This window comes from Tachypleus tridentatus, chromosome 3 (genome assembly GCF_004210375.1).
Source record: "Tachypleus tridentatus isolate NWPU-2018 chromosome 3, ASM421037v1, whole genome shotgun sequence".
Lineage (NCBI taxonomy): Eukaryota > Metazoa > Arthropoda > Merostomata > Xiphosura > Limulidae > Tachypleus > Tachypleus tridentatus.
In genome coordinates this window covers 20,847,326-20,871,007 of record NC_134827.1, presented here as the reverse complement: position 1 = coordinate 20,871,007, position 23,682 = coordinate 20,847,326, and the positions used below count along the sequence as shown (strand labels likewise).

The following is a 23,682-nucleotide window of genomic DNA, read 5'->3' as shown; positions in this document are numbered from 1 at the left end:
ATATTTATAACTGAGGTTTTCATTTATGTTTATATAAAAGCGAAATTTGTGTGAACCGTGTTCAAATCTATACTCATTGGAAAAAGCTTGAAAAGGGCAGCTGTTTGATCTTCCATCCACTTTCTCTACTGTAGCTACAACCAGCAATATTAATGTTTCCAAGGTATTGGGATAAGAGCATCAACAGGATGTTTGTTTTGAATGTAGATACGTCGCTTTTCAGGGATAATTTTGAAGTTTTCTAGTGATTATAGAACAACAATATTTCTTAGGTAATATGACAAAGTTGTGTAACTATTGCATATCATCAGCAGGATAAGGCATTTTTACTGACGTTTTTACTGACATATTTGAGATAAACCTCAGGTTTCTTCAAGAGTCAATGCTTTGAATTCAAAACAAACAAACTTTGCTAGAATAAAATATTTTATTGCACAAGCCTGAATATTTAAAGTTTATAAAAATTCTTTTGCTTTTGAATAAAGGATTTTCCAAAATTAAATTCGCAGATTTCAGAAAATAATATTCATTTTTATTATAATACTCATGGATTTTTTTTACATATTGGAAGTAAAACACCTCTTATTTAGATCAAATAATTATTTGGCTTACAACCATGAACATTTTTATTATTATGTTTGTCACAATATATATGAACAAAGTGACGAAAATGAAAGAATATTAATGTTAAACGAACATGTATTATTATTTATCGTGATTTGTGTGTGTGTTGAAATATTCCTTCTTTAATCTCGAAACTAATCTTTATGGTACTCTTTATGTGTGATGTCTGTAGCATCTGGTTTCAATGATCAGCTATCATGTTGATATTTTATCTTCCGTGAAGTTTTTCAGTCTTGGTATCAGGTGTAAGGTTGACTCAATGTGAACATTGCTTCTTCATCCAGTGCTGGTATCGTGCTCTGCTGTATCATTGACACATAAAAAAAAAACAATATGAAAACTTATTTTAAACGATTTGTTGATCCAACAACATGGAAAGGACTATTTAGTATCCACAGTGTTACCAATCAGGTTTTGTACTTGACCTTATTAATAAGTTTCACATTTTCGCACGTTTCCTTCAAGTGAAGCAAACACAAAATTGGAACAGAAGTATATTTGTTACCATTGTAAAGTAAACTTGTTTTAGAAGAAAACAATGAAGAATAATCACTCTCTTTATTCATAGACTGCAGCTCCTAGGATTGATATTAATTCAGCAATATTATTGCAATAAAAAGTGAACCTTCTTGCGAAAAGTATAGTGTAAACTATTTCTCACGACTTCTGTACCTGTAAAAGTACGTACCTACCGTGACATTTAAAGTTGAGAAGAATCCCTATTGTCGTTTCTATTGGCATCAGACTCAGAATCGCATGAAACTGTATGAAGAGTCTCTGATGAAGTAGGTACAAGTAGATCAAGTTCATGAACATCTCTTGTTGGTCTTATAGCAGACTAAAGGCTCGATGTGTGTATGTTAAATACTAGTGATTGCCAGTATTACTGCCAGCCGAATGAAATAAACGTTTATTAATCGAAAAACTACAAATATTTGACGAAAAACTTTCATATATTTCCAAATTTTCAAATTGGACGTTAGTTTTTCAACGAAGATATTAGATATTTTCGTCAGCAAAAACTAACTTGTGCTCTCAGAAGCATCTAGTTACCTTCCCCGTAAAGTACATTTCACCTGTGTATCAACATAGAATTAATTCAGTCACCGTTAAACGTCAGTAAAAGATTGAGTTCCATACCAGATAGAAAACTTGTACTCTTTGCAAGTATAAAAATTATTGTGAATAAACCTTTATTTTTTATAACTGTTTTTAGAAATTGTATTGTTTTTGTATATTAAAATATATTTGTGTTAAAGAAAATTACTGTAGCCATCTTGTTGACAAATATAATAAATCTGATAAACTTTGACATTGCATTAACTTATAATTAAAATCAAAGTTTTCAGCTATTTGAAATCGTAATAATTAACGAACGTAACAATCAATCGCAGACTCGTGCGAGATAAATCGTAATACGTCACAAGACCTTCTTATAAGATTATTTGTGACACTGCGTTGAGTAAAAATCTTTACACTTTTAATGAAATTAATAAAATCGTTCAAGTTGAAGTAGTTCTTATTATTACAGTAATAATTTGTTATTATTTATCCAAATCTCTGTTGTTAAGATTCACATTGTTATTAATTTCCAGGTGTACTCTTTTGTAGCGAATCAGTTTAAAATGATATAAGATTTTCTGATAATAATTGTTTTTACTTTTGTGTTAATTAACGAAATGTTCATTTCTTATGTCGGATACATATAACTGTTTTAATATATTTTCTCACCTCTATCATTCTGAGTGTCCAGATTTCTTGTAGCGTAACTTCTGTTGCCGACAACACTTCTTCTTCTTTGAGACACTTTCATTGAGGTGAACTCAAAATAGCAAATATCGGAGCCATCAAAAGAAATGTAACTTTTCACGTCAGAATATTATATTTGTTCTACGTACAACAGCGCAGAAAGTCCAAGCGACAATATACAATGTAGAAACTATCTTGATTATGTGTATATATATATTTGTATTTAAAAACTTTAAACAGGTTTAGGGTTCTACCTAAAACTATACTTTTGTTAGAAACTTTTCATCAGACAGTATCTTTCCTATACATAGTTTGATGATGTTACATCAAAATGATTTTGGAATTTCACCAGTTTTATTCTTCCTATCACGTCTAATTATGGTTTATCTCATGACCTTGTCACGTTGTTTACATAGCTAGAGGCTCCATCTTATAAAGATTCTGTGTCCCCTTCTTCCCTATTTCTTACCATATTTCATCTAGAGCATTAAGATGGTGGGATCTCAACGTTTCTTTCAAGAATCTGAATACATGGAAATTCATAGGTGATGCGTCAGGAGTCTTTTTTTGTATGACTTTGTAACGAATATCTTTAACGAACGTTAAATGTTCAGCTGCATGTGATGGTTGAATGAATTTGTTATTTAACATGCTTGTACAAATATGCATTGAATTTCAAAGCTCTTCTAACGCATTTATTCTGTGTGTAACTAATTAATAACTCGTCTTGTCAAAACATTTTCGACTAATTTTAATATGTTTGTTTGGAGTTCAGCACAAGGCGACACAGTGGACTACCTGTGATTTGCCCACCAAGGGTATTGAAAACTAGATTCTAGCGTTGTAATACACGTAAACAAAATAACGAAATTTACTACGGAGTAGTATCATACCAAGGAAGATACCATGTAATGATGTTAATGTCTATTAATTCCAATAAAAATGTTAATATGTGACATTTGCATTTATGAATTAGGTGATTCACGGTATATATGTAGCAGTCACTAAAACGCAATCCACACTGTGTGATCTTTGGAAGGAAACAAGAGCTATAGCCATATTCCACTATGGAAAGAAACCAAAGAGTTGGTGGTGAGTCCTGTCCTTTACTTGTCTGTTAGCTAAAAAGTAGTGATGGCTGGTGTAGATAGTAAATCTATAGACTTACAATAAATTTCTAAAATAAATTGCATCGATGTCTAGTGATTACTTGATGTTTTTATTTCTTGTAGAAACTTTGATGTATTAAATTATTTTTTGTTTGTATTCGGAATTTCGCGCAAAGCTACACGAGGGCTATCTCCGCTAGCAGTCCCTAATTTTGTAGTGTAAGACTAGAGAGAAGTAGGCTAGTCATCAACACCCATCGCCAACACTTGGGCTACTCTTTTATTAACGAATACTTGCATTCACCGTCACATTATAACGGATAGTGTGATTGACCGCCAGATTATAACGCCCTCACGGCTGAAAACGCGAGCATGTTTGGTGCTACGAGGACTGTAACCCGCGTCCCTCGAATTACAAGTCGAATCCCTTAACCCACTTCGCCATGCAGGACCCGGTATTAAATTATGATTGAACTTTGTAAATTCTCCTTATTTTACGTTATTAACAACAACATCTTTATTTTCAGACAGAAAACACTTAATTTCAGAAATAAGAAGTTTTTTTTTATAATTTCTATTGATATCGTAAAGATCGTTTGAGTGTTAATATGTCTCAAACACGAAATCTTGTATCAACGACATAATCCTCTATTGAGAGTATATATTCTAAAATATTTTGTGTTTGGACAAGTTTAATTTACTGAGTGAATGACATCTAAATTGACTCCTAACCTTGTTTTGGTTGTTGTTATAGTTTTTATCACGTGATATATATGCATGATGAGATTTAGCTATTTGATATACAAACGTTATTTTCTACTTACTGCTTGGCTATTAAGTATTCATGTAAAAAATAATGCTTTATACATATATATGTGTGTGTAAAGCAGATAATAATAATTACTGTGATAGAAATGATACACGAATAACATAATATTAATGTTAGGGATAAGAGTGTCATCTTTATTGGGTAGAAGATCATTTACTAGTGTTTTGCTCCGCAGTTTTACCAATGAATAACAAACTTAGATGTTTGTTGTTCAGAGATTATTAAATGCTATCAAATGAGTCATTAAGTAAAACATTTGATAATTCTAATCTTTAATATACTCAGTCGTAAAACAGGAACGACCGTACCATATCTAATTATATCAAACAGATTATACGTTTATACGAACTTGTTTGTTAACTGTTGTAACTAAATAAAAGACTACCATATCATTATATTACAGAGTCAATGTTATCATTATTTTTCTTTGGGGAATTAAATCTTATAAATAATGGTCTCACTTTACGGAGAAAAATATTCTGATCGTATGTTGGACTGATAGGAATGTACTTGAAAATTTTATATCTTTTAATGAAGTTCATGCCGAACGGAAGGTCATAGGTTGAAGGTGACGATAATGTCAACTGCTCACCTTGAGATCCATTATGTTCAAGGCCTTGCTCTCTCCATTTCAAAAGTCCTCTTTCTTCGTCTGTCCCTGAAATTCATACATTCTTATTATATATTTTTAGCTTCGAGAGTAATTTAAATGTGTTATTATTTCCGTTGATCAAAATGAAAAGTGTTTAGTCATTTATATCTAATAACACATTTATCGTTAAAATGGCATATTTTCCATTTTCTTATACAGTTGTTTTTTTCCTGATTTTTACAAGTTTCTCAGCTTTGAATAAAAATATTTAATACTTCTCGATTGTTAACCAAAAAGAAACGAAGCAAATTTTCTTCGATCTTACAGCTGAGGTGATGTAATACATGAAAGATAGTGATATGACAGAAAATTAGTTTTTTATAAGAAAGAGGTTATTGAAATTGGTTTTCAGTGCGATAAACTATCAGACTAAGGGCTAAGTCTGTAAAACTTTCATGCCTGACTGTCACATGACATAAAATGATGATTTTGTAAAATGAGAGAGAATAGAATTCGTAAAGATTTTACAAGCAGACTCTGACTGTTGCTACCAAAAAATGTATGTAACAATGAAAAATGGAAATAGGTAGATGATTTATCAGATACGTCATGTTACAGATGCAATTTGATTTTTTCGTATTCGAATATTATGCCAAAAATTGTAATATTTTATACACTTTCCAAGAAAATAAACTGAATATTTTGTGGCTGAGAAATAATAAAACACTTAACGTAATACTTTAACGTTGTCACAAATCACATTGAAATGTATTCAGTTTATTCACAAACCCTCGAAGAAATGTTCTCTCACCTGGTATGGAATTGTCTAACACAAACGCAATGAGTCCACCAACAAATACGCTGGTGTTCAAAAGAACTGTAATGAGTTGGTTTGCTACGTCATTTCCTAAATGAAACAAAATAAATAATTTAATAATAAGTTACATTAAGGTCTACCAACCCGTTGTAACTTAAAGAAAAATTTACAAACTGATGATCTGGTTCTCTGGTAACTAGATAAGTCTCAACCATCTTATAATGTTACAAGAATTTTCCATTTTGTGTGAGACTAACCTTTATCATATATTCTTCCACATTTTGTACTCTCTATGTTTTGTAAATTATGGAGCATGTAACGTTCAGTATTATCTAATAGATGGTTTTAGAAACCCTTTCATAACGTTTAAGAAATTCCTTCCCAAAACTCTAATAACACTAAAATGTCTACGTACCTATATCAATAATACCTGGGTGTCTCTTGAACCACTTTGGAATGGTAATGCCCATAAAAAGAGATAATCCAAGGATAAAAATATTTCTCGATGAGTGAAGGTCGACATATCGGACATTTGACAGTCCAACTCCCGTTACCAATGCAAACATAACACATATGATTCCTCCAATAATGGGCTCAGGAATAGTGTTTAGGAAGGCTCCAAACTTCACCAGAACTGCAAAAATCAACATGGTAACCGCACCATACTGAACAACACGACGACTAGCCACCTGTTGGTGTAAAACGGGAGGAAAAGAAAACTTGATGCGAGTTTTATGTTTCTGCAATACATATTTAACAATATTTGTTAAATATGTGAAATATCAGCAGTTATGTTACACATACACATGTATAATAACACAATAAATCTAAGCAATTGACAATAATATTCAAAATTGTAATACAAGTGCTCTAATCTCTATTTGAGAGGCAGCACATGGGTATACTTTTGTTATTCTGATTGCTGCAACGGTTTGACTGTAGGAAGTCATTCCACCTCCAGATCCCCAAATTCCAGAAACGATACAGCAAAGTCCTTCTGCAAATATTCCACGGTTTATGGCGCTAGGTGGAAGAGGAGGTGCGGAGACTAGACGTGCGCATGCGTAGTAATCTCCTACTGATTCCAATACCGATGCTAATACTCCAGTAAACATTCCAAAAACAGCACCGATACTGACTGTTGGTAAACCCCACTGTCCTGAAAGACCGAAATGAAGATGTAAATGATCTACCGTTATTTCAAACGTAACATTCTTAACATACATATCTTCTGCTTTAACAAAACACACGTACAATAAAACAAATCTTTCAGATTATAGCTTTTAATTAGTATATTTTTATTTCAAGAAAATGTATGATATTAACGATTTTATATTGTACAGTAAACTTTACAATCAAATTAGTTTCAAAAATTGAAGTGATAACAAGTTTCTGCATTGACAGAACTAAACAAAAGATAATTTCGTAAACTACTTACGTAAATAAAAAGAGCTAAATTTTAATGAATATTTTTATGACTACTTTCCTGGATACGGAAACCTAAACCAGGGACTAGAGTACATCGTCTCTACACGAAGATCAGTTCTGGCTGAGTTGGTTGGACCCAGGGCACCAGCAGCAGTTAGTATGAAGCAAATAACCCAAGCAATAACTATGGTAAGTAAAATCTGAAAATAGGCTTAGAATTATTTGTTATTCGATATTCAAATGTTTTTTTCTAACCATTATATATATAACTTTTATTAGAAATGTTTCAGCAATTTATATTAGTAATGAAGTCTTTGTGAGTGGAGATTGATTTAGATGTAAGCGCAGTAATAATGTTTATTGAATACGTTGAGAACGAAACAGTTAAAATTGACCTAAGGTGGACGTTCACTCTATAGTTAATTAGTAAACGCTATTTAAAACAATACAGTTATAATTGTATAAATACGTGACACATAACAATAAAACAAAGATAAAGTTACTTATTGTGATCTTGCCCTTGTAATACGTTCCTTCTGGTTTCCATTTTGATATTTCTCGTAACGTTACAACAATAGAAGTTGGCTGTATTTAAATTTTTTCGTTTCTCCAACTGTACAGCAAAACATTTCTCTAGAATACTAAATTATTTCGGGAATGTTTTTTTCAATTAAAGTTAATAATTGAGACTTTGTTGAGTGTTTATCTAAATGTGAAATGTGTGTGAAACGTGTTTAAAATCTATACCCACTGGGAAAAGCTTGAAAAACGGCAGTTGTTTGATCTTCCATCCTGTTTCTCTACTGTAGCTGCAACCAGGAATATTAATGTTTTCCAGATACTGGGAGAAGAGCACAAGAAGTAAAATTGTTCTGAGAAATAAACAACAAGAAGATACAGATATTTTAATACTGGATTGTAAGAACACTGAATACATAACTGGAAAAGCTATTTTGTACAACAGAGTTTATATGAATGTTTAACAGTAGTAATTAATATCAGTTTGATCTTAGCAGTTAATGTTCTCAAAGTTAACCTTTTTACAGTGTTATGTGTAAGGCTACCCTTAGATTATCTATATATTTAGCAGTAATCATATCTCCCTGTATTCCTTCAACAGTGTATTTGCCATATATTTTAACATGTCGTTTTGCAGGGAAAAATTTCAAGTTTTCTAGTTAATTCTTAGGCAATAATTTTATGTCGTTGTTTCATCTTAAAGGGCGAAAATGTTAAGTACAGGGATTCGAACCGGCAACATGCAATTTTAAACGCATCAACCACCAGGCCATGTCAAGCTTATAGTGTATGGTATAATGTGTTATGTCACAAACTTCCTCACAATTTATATTCATTAACTTTTTAAAAGATCAAAGGGAAAACTTTTCCTCTTAGCATTTTTTCAAAATCTGATGCAAAATGTGACGATTATCTACTAAGCGTAGAAAATATTAAATTAAAAGATCGAAATATACGATACATGATTACGAAATAATGCTGTTGCATAAAGATAAACATTGTGGACATTATTATAGAATAGTTTCACCTTAATGTGATTTTGTTCTAAATAAAGATTTCATTTCGAAAGTCATTATAATGAGAACGGTTAGTTTGATTGAATGTTTGCAAAGGAAAATATAGTTGTGATTATGGAAAAGGCAAGGCTATTACTTAGGTTGTTTAGGAGTTTCTCGTGATTTATTATTAAAGTTTTGATACGTAAGAGAGTTGTTTAGGTTATCGGTAATCTCTACAGTGTTTTGTGTGTTTGACGGAGAAAGTAGAAGTATATTTAATATACTTACAGGTTGGACAAGATACTTTCAATAGTGAACTGTGTTGTTTTGTACTAGAAACAAACGATTCTCCTTTTCTTTCAGATAGCGATGAGGTTTCTAACATACCGAACGTATCAATTTGGTCTCTTTTTGATTTTGTGCAAAGCTAAATGAGGACTCTCTGCGCTAGCCGTTCTTAATTTAGCAGTGTAAGACTAGAGGGAAGACCGCTAATCATCATCACCCACCGCCAACTCTTGGGCTACTCTTTTATAAACGAATACTTGGATTCACCGTCACATTATAACGCCCAGACGGCTAAAAGGGCTAGCACGTTTGGTGTGACGAGAATTCGATCCCGCGACCTTCAGATTATGACTCGAGTGTCTTAACCACTTGGCCATACCGGGACCTTGACGTATTCGTGCGATACCATAAAATATAGTTCCTGCCGGAGCAGGTGGTTAAAGAACTCGAGTCGTAATATGAGGGTTACGGGTTCGAAACCCTATCGCACCAAACATGTTCACCCTTTCAGCCTTGGGGGAGTTATAAAGTGACGGTCAATCCAAGTATCCGTTAATAAAAGAGTAGCCCAAGAGTTGGCGGTGGGTTGTGATGGCTATCTGCCTTCTCTATAATCTTACACTGCTAAATTAGTGACGGCTAGCGCAGATTGCCTTCGTTCAGCTTTGCGCGATATTCATATCAAGCTATAAAATATTTCATATTTTACAAATAAAAGCTTCACTGGAGTATTACAAGTTTCTCTATAACACTAACAAAATACCATTAATAAGTTAATTATAAAACAAGACTTACAAAATTGATATTCCCCAGTTTTTACTAGCTGTATAAGCTGCTTCTTCGAAGAGAGAAAATCCAACCAACGATATGGTAGGGACAAAAACTAAAGGTGTTAACCATTGAAGTATCATTCCTATAACACCTGTAAGACCTATAACCATTTCAAAGATGGATGCCCCAATGATAGCGCCTTGTATCTAAACAAATATATTAAGACTTACATTTTAAATGATGAAAAGATATATAGATTATTGAATTTAAAGTATGTAGGATATTTGCTGTTATACATATATTTTTATAATTATGTTTGTTTCATTTTAATGCATGAGACACACATCGTGAAATGTGTATTGGGAAAGTCACGCTTTTTCTCTATATTTGCAGAAGATTCTAGAGCGTAAGAATCAATAATGTATGATGTGTAGGTAAAATACTAGTGATTGCCAGTATAATTGCTAGATGAATTTTCTAGAATTACGCCCATTGAGTATAAAAGGTAATCATCACAACACGCTATGTTGGGTAGTTACAGTCAGTATACTTTAAACCTCGGAAGCTATAATTGTGACAAACATTTGATAAACGGAAAAGTAGCCCAAATGTTTACGGTGGGTGGTGACCTCTAGCTGCCTTCCCTCTAGTCTTACACTGCTAAATTAGGTACGGCTAGCGCAGATAGCCCTCTTGTAGTTTTGCACGAAATTCAAAAGCAAACGAATAGGAAAACTACAGACATTTGACCAAGAAAGTTAATAAATTTCAAACATAGCAAACATTCAACTTTCCTGAAATATTATATTACAGCCAATCCCAGTATTCGTTCGTTGAAGAGTATCATAAGAGTTGGCAGTGAGAGGATATGACAATTAGCTGCTTTCTTCTGTACTAACACTGCAAAATTGGGTATGGCTACAGATAACCCTCGGGTTACTTTGGGCGAGATCCAAAAACAAACCAGAACAGATGGAAGATTCAGTACTCCTTGAAAAACGCTTATATGTAAACCATTATTTGTAATAGCCTTTATACTAAACTGTGTTATTGTTTATATATTAAAATATATTTGTGTTAAGTATAGTAACTTGGAGACTTGTCGGAGATGAATCGTAATAGGTAACATGCGATTTTTATTTTAATAATAAAATTTATAAAGTTAACGCGTTGAGTAAAAACCTGCGTCTTTAATGAAATTGATAAAGTCGTTGAATCTAAAATAGTTCTTATTACTACAGAAATAATTTGTTTTCATTTATCCAAATCTCCATCGTTAACTTAACATTCTTATTAATTTCCAGGTGTTCTCATTTAGTAGTGAATCAGATTTAAATAATTTAAAATTTTATGACAATAATTGCTTTATTTTGTTCAATAATTAACAAAATCCTTGCTTCTGATATCGGATACATAATATTCCAACAAGCTGTTTTGATATAATTTCTCACCTCTCGCATTCTGATTTGCCAGATTTCTTGTAGCTCTTCCTCTGTTGCCGACAACATTTCTTCTTCACTAGGACACTTCCACTGAGGTAAACTCAAAGTAGCAAATATTGGAATCAGAAAGGCTGAAGAAGGGCCTTGAATAATGGGTAGTCTACATAAAAACACTAAATAAGTTTTTAGTCTAAGTATTAAATCAGCTCTTTGTATAATTACTCAGAGTCCAAGCGACAACAAACAATATCAAAACTCTCCCGAATGTATAAACATTTTTATTAAGAATTTGAAACAGTTTCAGAGTTCGACATCAAGCTGTATTATTGTCTCGTAATCTCTCACAGCAACAACTTCAGTATTCACCAAACAGGTTCTTTCATACACACAGTTTGAAGTCATTCCGTCAAAATGATTTTCAAATTTCAGCTGTTTCGTTTATGTTTCTACTACTAATTATGCTTTATACAATGACATTGCCTACTTTCAATAATGCTATACTGTAGTTTACTTTGCTAAAGGCTGGTTTATAAACATTCCATTTCCAAGATCACCATTCTTACCGTATTTTATTTAGAGAATGGAGATAGTTGTATCTCAACGCTTCTCTCAAAAATCAAAATACACAGACATTAAAAAAGTTACATCAGTTGTCTATATACATATGTCTTCATGAGGAATATCTTTTACTGACGTTTCATTTTCCAGCTGCATCAGATAGTTGAACGGGTTTGGCCTAATGACCAGTATACGTCAGCTATAACTTCACTTTGTCATTGGTTTGTTTTATGAGCGAGACGGTCATGTCCTACTATTCTATAATAATGGAAATCGCAGTGGATACCGTGTCTAGCTGTTGTTTTCACAGTCTTAAAATTCTAAAATAGGCTTTGCAACATTCTTCGTTTGCACGTTCTTTACAAACAAAATATTAAGCTTTAGATTTAAAACAAATGTTTGTTACATATTGTTGCGATAATGTACGTCAATGTAAATACGTAACATGGTTATCATTTCAGAATATTACAGTTTTATATACATACCTGTGAAAACGGCTGATAAGGATAAAGAAAGCACTATATTGAGGAGCGACCAACCTTTCGACCTTCTTCGGTCATCGTGAAGTTCACAAAGAAAGAAAGAGGTAGCTCACCGATAGCTGACCACATGTTTGAAAGCGGTTGCGTAATTGAGTGTAGGAATGTAGAGGGCGTGCTTAGATGTTAGATTATATTTATTAACATAGGTAAAAGGTGCTCCTTTGTATTGGTTTATTTTTGGCTTGAGTTGCTGTATAAGAAAGGTTTCTTTAATTTTACGTTTGTTTATGTTTGTTTCTTTAAGTTCTCTACAGCTATGTTTTGTTTATTTGAGTTGCAGTGTTCGAAAACGTGTGAACAACACTAAATAAATACAAAATGCACCTTCACACAATTGAACAGCCGCCTTCAAACATGTGATCAGCATTCTGTGAGTTACCTATTTCTTTTTTGTGAACCTGACGATGACCGAAGAAGGTCGCAACGTTGTTCGCTCCTAACATAGTGCTTTCTCTACTCATACCAGCTGTTTTTACATATATACTTTTTCTGTAAGTGGGTTTTCTCGTCATCATAGATTATAGTTTTATGATATTGAAAATGTTCCCCACTTTTAAGCATTTAAACTTAGATGGATGAAATTCGCTCTCACCTTGTACCGAAAGTTGACTGGATTAGGGTTCCTAAACCTGACACAAAAAATAATGTTGATGTTATGTAGCCCCTCGCCGGGTCGGTTTCTTGGATGCAGAGCTTTGGTGTGACTAAGTAAGAATATGCCAAAGTCGACCCGAAGATCATCAGAAATTGCTATTAATGTAAAACCAATAAATACAGTTTAGTTTTCATGTTTTAATCAAATACCACTTGAAATACGTTCTAAATAAGTGTAAGAGGTTCTTATTAAACACTAAAGAAGGGAACTAAACTGTTTCTATATTAGTGTTTCAGCAATATGTAACATGAACCATAATAATTTATTCTTCCATCCTATTCAGTGGACAATGTAATTGAATAAAAAAGTATTTTATTAGGTGCAACTGAATAATTTCTGTGAATTTCACCGCTATCTGTGATTTGAAATATTACTGATGTGTTTATAGTTAAGTCAGATAAAACACACAAGAGGAAATGTATTAACTTAGGACAAGACATCAGTTTTAGTTTGAGATACTAATATTTCTAATTCAACAGTATGAACCGTTTTTCCTTTAATACATCATAGATGTTCCAAAAAAGTTGTACGCGTGTCACGTTTCAGATTTGAATGGTGCTTTGCCTATTTACGTGAGTTAAACTAAGACATTAAGAATACACAGAGGAATCTCATATTTAAATGCGTAAATGTATTTTAAAAAAATAAACACAAATAATCCAGGCTTAATTTTTTCGTATAAAATATCACTAACAATAAAATTATTTAACGATATAAATTTCTTATCATTCACTTATGATTCGTTTTTATCAGCAAAATCGTAAACATTGATAAAAACAGAAACATAAAAAAATTGAAATCCATGTACAGTCATGTGAAAAAAGTTAGGACACCCTATGAAAGCCTGTCTATTTTTGTTACATTTTTGGATATATAGATATTTAATCTCAATTTCAACAATACTGAGAGAGTATAGGACTATTACTGAACAATTAAAACTGAAGAAAAACTTCTCAAGATCTTCTGTAAATGTAATTCTGCAAAAATGCATATTCTAACTGAACTAAAAGTTAGACGCTTGTTGTAGCCATCTGCCAGTCTCTGACACCGGTCTGAAGAAAGTTTGACCCACTCCTCAATGCAGAATTCTTTCAGCTGTGAGATGTTTGAGGGGTTTCTTGCATGTTCAGCCCGTTCCAAGTCACCCCACAGCATCTCAATGGGATTAAGATCTGGGCTTTGACTTGGCCATTCCAGGACTCTCCATTTCTTAGTTTTCAGCCAGTCCTTGGTGGATTTGCTAGTATGTTTTGGGTCACTTCTGTGTTGCAGGGTGCAGTTCCGCTTCAGCTTCAATTGTTGTACAGATGGTCTCATATGATCCTCAAGCGCCCTCTGATACACAGTAGAATTCATGATGCATTCTATGATTGTGAGCTGTTCCGGTCCTACTGCAGCAAAGCAGCCCTAAACCATGACACTTCCAACTCCATGCTTGACAGTTGGTATGAGGTTCTTTTCTTGGAATGCTTTATTTGGTTTACGCCAAATATGTCCTCTGTTCTGGTGTCCAAATAATTCAATTTTGGACTGTCTAAAGAACATTATTCCAAAAGTTCTGGTCTTTGTCTACATTCTCTCTGGAAAACTTCAGTCTTGTCTTGATGTTTCTCTTACAGAGCAAAGGTTTTCTCCTTGCACACCTCTTATGCAAGTTAAAATTGTGGAGTCTCTTTCTGATTGTAGAAGCTTGCACTTTCACATCAACAGTAGCCAGAGCCTACTGTAGGTCCCGTGATGACATGTTAGGGTGTTTGGAGACTTCTTTCAGCATCTTGCGGTCTGCTCTCGGGGTGAACTTGTTTGGACAATCAGATCTGAGCATGTTGGCAGTTGTTTTGAAAGCTCTCCACTTGATTACTATTTTCCGGACAGTGGAATGGCTTATTTCAAAATTTTTGAAATCTTTTTAAATCCGTCACCAGACTCATTAGCTGCTACAATTTTCTTTCTGAAGGTCTAAGACAGCTCTTTTGCTCTCACCATGGTGCTCGCTCTCACTTCAACAATCAGGAGCACACCAAACAAAATGTCTAAGGTTGAAATAGGACAAACCTCATTCGAAATGCTGAGTAACGATGTTCTAATCGTGTGACCCTGGTGTGATACTCCTTTGTGTGATCTGAGCCATTTTAAGAGGGAGTAAATGTGGGGATATCCTAACTTTTTCCTCAGTTAGAATATGCATTTTTGTAGAATTATATTTACAGAAGATCTTGAAAAGTGTTTTCTTCAGTTTTAATTGTTTAGTTAGATTCCTATAATCTCTCTGTATTGTTAAATTTAAGATTAAATATCTATATATCCAAAAATGTTAGAAAAATACATATGCTTTCATATGGTGTTCTAAATTTTTCACGTGACTGTATCTTTAATGTATTACTGACATACTCCGTATTTGTGTAATTCTGACCTTCATGACCAATTAAATGAGGTTAGGTTGATTATTATGATATTCCGTGTAACTTTACATACATCAAACATTTAATTATATATATGAACGAGCAAAGTATCATAATTCAATATGTTATGCTCCAAAAACATAAATATTCTTGTCTCAAATCCAAAAACGTATTTTTCTACAGTTGAGAGTTACTGTTTCAGATCGTATCTAATGTTAAAACTCAAAAGAAAACATTTCGTTCTGAACGAACACTTGTGCGACACGTTATAATCTTGAACAAAATCAAATAAAATATCAAAATAAGCCCTCATGTAAAGGAAAATAGGAGAAAATATGAAGTTTAACTTCATTTAGACATCAAACTAATCATTAATGAGGACTAGTGGTAAGAATACTGGGTGAAAATAAGTTTTGAAAATAAAGTTCTTGACAGTTTAATGCAAAATAATAATATTAAAATAATGTAAGATATTATATAAATATATAAGGTGTAACATATTACTGACTTAGAAAATACGAATAGTAAAAGTCGACAATAAACTCCATGTTCTCACCTGAATCCCAAGTATAATACACAGGTACCAACGAGGAACTTCATCCACAGAGTATAAGATGTCACTCCTGACTCTGTCTTCGTCTTCGATGTCCACAACAGAAACCTTCATGTTGAAAAATAACGGTGGTTTATAAAATAGATAATTGTTTGTTTAATTACTTCCTATTTAATTCTTGTAGAAATAGTGTAGCTTAGCGTAAGGAGCTGGAAATTTCCTTCATATTTACACTGAATGTCCTTCAGAGGTATATTACACTAAATTAGGTGGAATATAGGGTAGTATCTAGACGTGTTTTGTGTAATAACTAAATCTTTGTTGATATAATAATATATTCTTTAGGATAAAATATAATAAATTAATGTAGGGAACTCTTACGTTTTATATTGCTACATAAATTTGGTTTAAGATTCGTATGCGTGTGCAATTTTGACATTTGCCCACTTCTCAGTAGCTCAGCGGTAAGTCTAAAAGTTGATAATGCTACTAGCCGGGGTTTCGATACCTGTGGTGAGTACACTAAGCTCACCGTGTTGACTTTTTTCTTATTCCTTTGTAGGTTGGGAACGTTGACCGGGGGGGCAAGTGGTTAAGGTGTTTGACTCGTAATGCAAGAGTCGCAGGTTTGATTATCAGTCGCACCAAACATACTCGATGTTTTAACCGTGGGCGCAGTATCATATTTTGCAGTATAACATTAGAGGGAAAGAAACTTGTCAATACCATGTACCACCAACTCTTGGGTTTTTCTTTTACCAACGAATATTGGGATTAACCGCGATTTTATAACGCCCAACAATTGAAAAATTGATCACGTTTGTTATGCCCGGAATTGAACCTGCGACCCTGATATTGAGAGTAAAGTGCCTTCACCAATGACAATGCACGACCCAGTTTTGTGTTTAATAACAAACAAAGCAACAATAGATATTACGTGATTTTTCTATAAAATTTTATTTTATTATTATTTTTTTGACATGGAGAGAGCAATTATAACTAACCCGATTGTCATTAGAACATAAATTAGAGTATGTAATAGAACATAAGTTTCAATCCACTTTTCAATCCACGGTTAGAACGAAAGTTAATTTATTTGTTTTGTTCAATTCATTTATAGTCACGTTGCACTTCACTCAAACAGACTCATTTTCACGAGGAATATAGATAAACTGTCATAGTAACTTAAACAAGTATTACTGTAGATTTAGTGTGATGTTGAGCTAATTTTTCAGATAACTTGTAAAACCAACGTATTAAGAAACATTTTGAGAAACTACAAAATATATATATTCTGAAAAAAAGTTTTAAAACATTTATTTATTCTTATATTATTGGATATTCTATAATACTCTAGTTGTTCTATTCTTATATGTTTCTTTCTTTCTGTTGTTGTTTGAATTAAGCCCAAAGCTACTGAATGGGCTATCTGTGTTCTGCCCACGAATGGTATTGAAACCCGGTTTTTAGCGTTGTAAGTCCGCTGACATACCGCTGAGCCATTGAAGGGCTTTTTTTTTCTTTCTAAAGTACTTATTAACTAAAATAACCTAATTCATTTGTTTCGAAAACCTTACACCAAGTCTCTTACCTTCAGCTCATCGATTTCGTTCAGCATTTCGTTTTCTTCTATCTACGTGTAAAGATATAGATAAATGTATACACACATAAGCATTTTAATATTTAAAGTGAAAAAAATCGAAACCTATTTGGTTTCTTTCAGCTCATTCGTATTATATATATATATAAACAAGTTACTTTTGTATTGACAGTATTCAAATTTCAGTTGTTTATTAAGAGGTGCATGTTTAAAAGCTTAGTAGCCAATCTTATTTTTATATGATCGATCTTTGGCTGTTTTTACATAAGATTAAAAAATAGGGTTCATATCATCTTTATTATAAATTAACACATGTTTTAGTAACTTTATAGGATCAGTAGCAGGAACATTGTCGCCTTTGTCACCGACGTAGTGGTGGCAGCGTTGAAAGATCTACAATATGGCGGAAGTCCTACATCTACTTTTGCCAAGATGCAGCTTATTTGAGCTGATCGGAAACTCCACAGCCTTGAAGGACTGCGTAGGAAGCAGGTATAACAGTGAAATCGACAAGTTCAGGTAAATAATGGTTTCGATTTTACACTTTAATATACAAGAGGCTTACACAACAAGAAGGTTTCACTCTGGAGGGTTTGCAAGAACATGGTATTGATATCATTTTTACAAACAAAACATATCTGAATAGAAACAACGATTTCAGATTAACTGGATATACTGTTATCTCAAGCCCTAAATCAAAAAAGGAGAGGAACCGCGGTATTATACAAAAGTGACATGACCATAACACATGATGAAACTATTAGAGAAAGTAATAACGAAATTCTAGTTTGCCACTTTAAGCCTTCTAATACAATAGCGTTCACGTTAGCTGTGTTTTCTGCATCCCATCGGGCAACGTCAGATACGAGTGTATTTAAACAATTTCTTTGTAGAAACACTACATTTATCTTAGGTGATTTAAAGTCAAAGTATACCAACTTTCCATGTAGGAAAACAAACAGGAAGGAGATGATTATAAATAAATTTATGGAAGAAACTGACCTTGTGGTTATAGATGATAACATTCCCACACATACCCATATAGATGACTCTCAAGACATTCTTGATTTGGTAATACTTACCCCAAACATTTTGCTATATATTTCTAATTTCTGCGAATTAGCTAACATAGGAGGGGATCACGACTCCGTGCATTTCGCGCTGTTCCACCGAACAACCACTTCACGTGAATCCCCTCCCCTTTTCTGTAACTTTTCACGGACAAATTTGGAAATGTTCAGCACATATCTCAACTTGTCTTCCGTTGAAATAGATTTTATCACACCCAATGAGCCCACGATTGATAATTTAGCTTTTCCCATAACCTCTAATAAAATCCGCAATCTCGACTGTATCCCCATGTAAGATAATATAACTTAAATTTGAGTCGTGGAAACTAACTCCCGAGATCCACTCGCATGTAACACAAAGATGCCAATTTATTATTACGCAAAACTGCCACACAAAAACAATAATTAATAGGGAAAATAACATAATAAAACCATTAATATTACGGCAGCAAGATATCAACCGGAAAGATTTCTGCCTATCCAAAGATGAAAGCAAAAAATACCAAACTATAAAGCCATTAGTGTCTCAACCGATTCTACTAGAGCAGAACTATTTACCCAATATCTTGCGTCAGCATTCCAAATCCCAAGTCTACCATCATTGTTCGATTCCAATTGGTGGACTCGACAGATAGCCAAATGTCATTTAGCTCTAAGAAAACACACACACAATAAAACACATCTGTAACAATACAACACGCCTGATTTCATTTGCCAAGTAAAATTAGATATCGACAAACAAGCCTTGCAAGGCCACGTGGTTAAGGCACTCGACTCAATCTTAGTGTCATTGGCTTGAATCCCCGTCACACCAAACATGCTCGCCTTTTCAGCCGTGCGAGCATTATAATGTGACGGTAAATCATGATATTCGTTATGAAAAAGAGTAGCTCAAGAGTTGGCGGTGGCTGATGATGATTAGCTGTCTTCCCTCTAGCCTTACACTGCTAAATTAGGGACGACTAGCGCAGATATCCCTTGTGTCAAAATAAACAAACACAAATATCGAAAAATCAAAATACACTGCCCATCACTTAAAACAGGTTACCCCCTACTGGAAAACAAGAATTATAATAGTCATTCCGATAACAACTACAGGCTTACAAACTCTGACAAATTAGAAGAAAATAAGTCTCCTCAACTTGACAGGAAAACGTATTGAAAAGATAATCACGAACAGGCTCTTATTTTATAAAAAACCAATAAGAACCTGTTCCATTATCACAAAAGCTGTCGAATGTTTTTTAACATCAAGAAATACTGCAACTGTCATATGTTTGTGGTTAAATAATTGAAATACAGTTTCTGTTAATCTAAGTAGGTGATCATTGGGCTACATTTAGCATAATGGATTGCTGATCAAATTATATGAACTCAAAATCCCACACACAGTTATTCAGTGTATCTCAAGCTTTGCTCAATCACATAATCTAATGGTGTAACAGGTAGTGTGTAGCTTTATATCCTAACTAAACACAGGCAATTATACTTCACGAGTTGTTAAAACATAAAAAAGAAACTAATCCAAATAGATAACCCTACCACACACAGATATTAAATACACTAAATCTATAAAACTTCTCAGAGTTACCTTCAATAGGTCTCTGCGCTGTAGGAATCACGTTAGCAAAATTTGAAAATCTGTCAACCAAAGTATTACTTTCCCTAGACTTATAGAAGGCACTCACAAAGGATGCTAGGCCTACCATTACAACCACTTATAAAGCTTGTATCAGGCCACTCATTGAATATTAATGCATTATCACGTGCAACATGTCAAATGAACTCATGTAAAAAGTAGAAACACTACAATACCGAGTAATCCGTATGGCATATCGTTTTTCAAGATATACTCCCTTAAACTTCTTATATTTACTACGGACATTACTAAAACCTAGTGAAATAATCCGGAATTTAGCCAAAAGATATTATCAAACAGCCAAACACTAACAAAACAATTTTCGACGTCAGCCAAAATAACCACCATATGGCCCACCCATCAGTCTCCTTACAAAATAGTGTACTAACCAAATTTTAGCCGAAAGTGTTCTAAACATCAACATTCTTAATTTTAATTTCAGGTACATAGCTCGGGTTCTCTCCGGATATATCGAGTCTGGGGAGTGACAATGGGTTTTAACGGGGTTCCTCCAAACAAATTCTTGACATAGGATATGCAGATCCGAAGTCGCCCTCAAGGACCATAAGACCTGTATTGGTCGAAGATTTTGTGATAGTCACGTATTGGAGCCTGTTGTTGGTCTTTTCTCCGCCGCTTGCCGATGATAGATGATAACAACAATTTGTTTGTGAATGGATGTGTAAATAATGTTCGTATTTATACACACATACGTTTTTTTTTCTTAACATGGTTTAACCTAATATCCAATCACGAATAGGGTGAAGAAAAACTAAGTTTCTTGGCGTCCCCTTCCAGTCGAATCTGTCCAGAGCTCCTGCTAGGGTCCAGTTAAAACCTAAACCGAAATACTTGCTAGGTTTTCTGCTTTTGCTAGCCGCAATATTATGGTAAAACATAAAATCAAAAGATTGTCAATATTAATAAACATACGTTGTTTTAACAACTTCAGAAAACTTGGTACATACAGTTGGTTTTAATTTTTCATAATAATTTACATTTCGTACTTTTTAATTGAATAAAGTCACTACTACGAAATGAGATGGAAGCAATTGAAATGTCAGCTCTCATGTTCTGTAAACCAACTATGTCATACGCTACAAATTCTATAAATTAAAATTTCCTTCATAGTTACTTAATAAATATTAGAATTCGTTATTATTCACAAAGGTATTTTGTAAAATAACCAGTAAACAATATTAGAAGAAATTGTTCAGTTGATTTACATCATATCACGTCATATGGAAATAGGAGAAAACAACAACAGTAACCACAACAATTAAATAGATTACCCAAATCTCCTCACAACACGAAGTAAGTGCCGAAGCTGGAATGTTAATACGTTTATTGATATACTCATGATGATAGGTTGTTATATTTTGAAAATTAACTATATCTATGTCTTATTATTTTAGTTTTGATTATTAAAAACAAGATCAAAATCTTTAATGAAAAGTTACACTTAAATTTTTACAAGTAGGTTCTGGGATGTAAACTAAACATACTGTGTGAAAACGATAATTTACTAAAACATAAAACAAATAAGGTAGAGGTAGAATGAAACAACTATTATATTGTAATATCAGGCAATATATCAATTGTTGCCTTCGTAACCAATGAATAATTGTTAAGTCTGTGTATAATGCATATCGGAATGCATTCTTATTATATTGTTTTAAACCAAGAAAATCGAGTTCTCAGGCTATTTAGAAAACATACTTCATATTTACTAGAATACTTTTTAAATTTCACTTTTAATGTAATCAGTGACGAGTGTGGTCATCCGAAATGATTAAATTTTGAATGAGTTGAGTTGCTAAGGTGGTAAAGGTTATCTTCTATATGTGTATAAATATTTCAGAAGATCATTCAAATATATTTTAAACAGATGTATCAATTGTTGTAATTGGAAGAAAAATTTGTTTGCCACGTACAATTACTAAAATATTATTATTCCAACAATTATCTTTATAAGGAGGTTCTTTTCTATATAAATTTTTTTTATCCTTTAAACTTTGACAGCTTTACGATCGAAACATACATGATTTTATTAACCAGATGATATTTCTTAGACTTAGTTATAAAGTTTGTGTTATGCTGTTCCCGTGTTCATCGATCCAAATAGCGCTGTATTTTATCTTACTGATACTTTTGTTGATCTATGAAAAAATGTATATCAGATTCCGTGTGTGATTGTTACTAACAGATTATATAATGTAGTGTGGGCCGGTTTCTGTTATTCGAAAACATTTATAATAATTAAGAGAACAAAGTTATCTTACCTTGATACCTCCTACAAGAGCTAAACAAGTCAGTTTTTACAACAATATGGATTCTAATATTGAATGATGGTTTTGAATTAGAGATATGTGAGGTTGTGAATATATAAATATATAATATATAAATAATTAAATTATTTCTCCTTCGAGGTTTTGAAGAAAAAAATCCAAAAATATTATGTCATATGTAGCATATTCCTGACAGAGGCCTGAAAATATCAGAACTTTGACTTTTTGTGTAATCTTGGTCATCGAGAAAATTAAGTGTTTTATACAGAAGTCTTGCTTCTAATGAGGTTTTGAGGTTGTTTTATAATACGAGTTTCGATGTAATATCCGATATACATACACGAAATATTTGTAACACAAAAATATAATGAATTTGTAAAACCCAATTTTGATTTTAACGACATATAGGTATTTTATTAATATAAGTCTCGAAGCTGTGATCTGAATAAAATTGTGAATAAAAACTTCGTTGATATTAAAAACTCAATTTTTTTTCAAATAACCATTGAAGTTTTTAAGAGTCTTTAAACTTAATTAATGCTTAAATGTCTCTAAACATCCAATATTGATTGACAAAAATCAAACGATATTTCAATAATATTACGGCTATTTGCGAAAAAAACATGTTGGAAAAGGTTTAAATAATTTGTAAAGATATAATTTATATGTACATTGGATAGTTTATTACTGTAGTGTTATAAAACAAAAAGGGCGGGTCAAGTTATAATGTTACTTATACCACATCAAGTAAAGGTTTAATACAAGTGACTGTTCATATAGATGAATAAAATTTTCTAAAATTACCTTAAGTTCGTAAACTGGTTTGTCCCGCACCATGGTAACAAAGGACTTTTAATGTTCACTCCAAGATATAACAGGTTCAGAAGAAGATGGATAATGTCGAACACAGCTCTAGGTAACTGTGTATAAATGATCCTTCCAACGTAAATGTACCTGTTGAATGTACTAATAATGAGGTGCACATGTTTAGGTTGCTGCGTTCTTGATCCGTAAAGATGAGAGGTGGAACAACGTAATCACCGGAAATGACGAAACTATTTCTCTATCAGTCGTTTGTTTCTTCGTTTTTGGATTTTGCGCAAAGCTTCACGGGGGCTATCTGCGCTAGCCGTCCCAAATTTAGCACTGTAATATAAGAAGGAAGGAAGCTTGTCATAACCACCCACCTCCAACTATTGAGTTACTCTT

The 23,682-nt window shown here is 33.0% G+C and overlaps 2 protein-coding genes across 2 annotated transcripts; both read right to left on the bottom strand.

Moving 5' to 3' along the window:
- Positions 1-4,165: 4,165 nt before the first annotated feature.
- On the bottom strand, positions 4,166-6,988 carry LOC143246499 (solute carrier family 23 member 1-like). Its single transcript, XM_076493326.1, has 4 exons — positions 6,626-6,988; positions 6,136-6,409; positions 5,715-5,810; positions 4,166-4,969 (listed from the first exon to the last, which is right to left on the bottom strand). Exons 1-4 carry the CDS (start codon positions 6,944-6,946, stop codon positions 4,704-4,706), a joined length of 957 nt encoding a protein of 318 aa, XP_076349441.1. The 5' UTR covers positions 6,947-6,988; the 3' UTR covers positions 4,166-4,703.
- Positions 6,989-7,198: 210 nt separating this feature from the next.
- On the bottom strand, positions 7,199-23,510 carry LOC143246500 (solute carrier family 23 member 2-like). The gene is made up of 8 exons (XM_076493327.1): positions 23,278-23,510; positions 17,468-17,509; positions 15,880-15,984; positions 12,859-13,016; positions 11,176-11,326; positions 9,749-9,930; positions 7,900-8,020; positions 7,199-7,348 (listed from the first exon to the last, which is right to left on the bottom strand). The coding sequence occupies exons 1-8, from the start codon at positions 23,308-23,310 to the stop codon at positions 7,199-7,201; spliced, it is 942 nt and encodes a 313-aa protein (XP_076349442.1). The 5' UTR covers positions 23,311-23,510.
- Between the last annotated feature and the right edge of the window lie 172 nt (positions 23,511-23,682).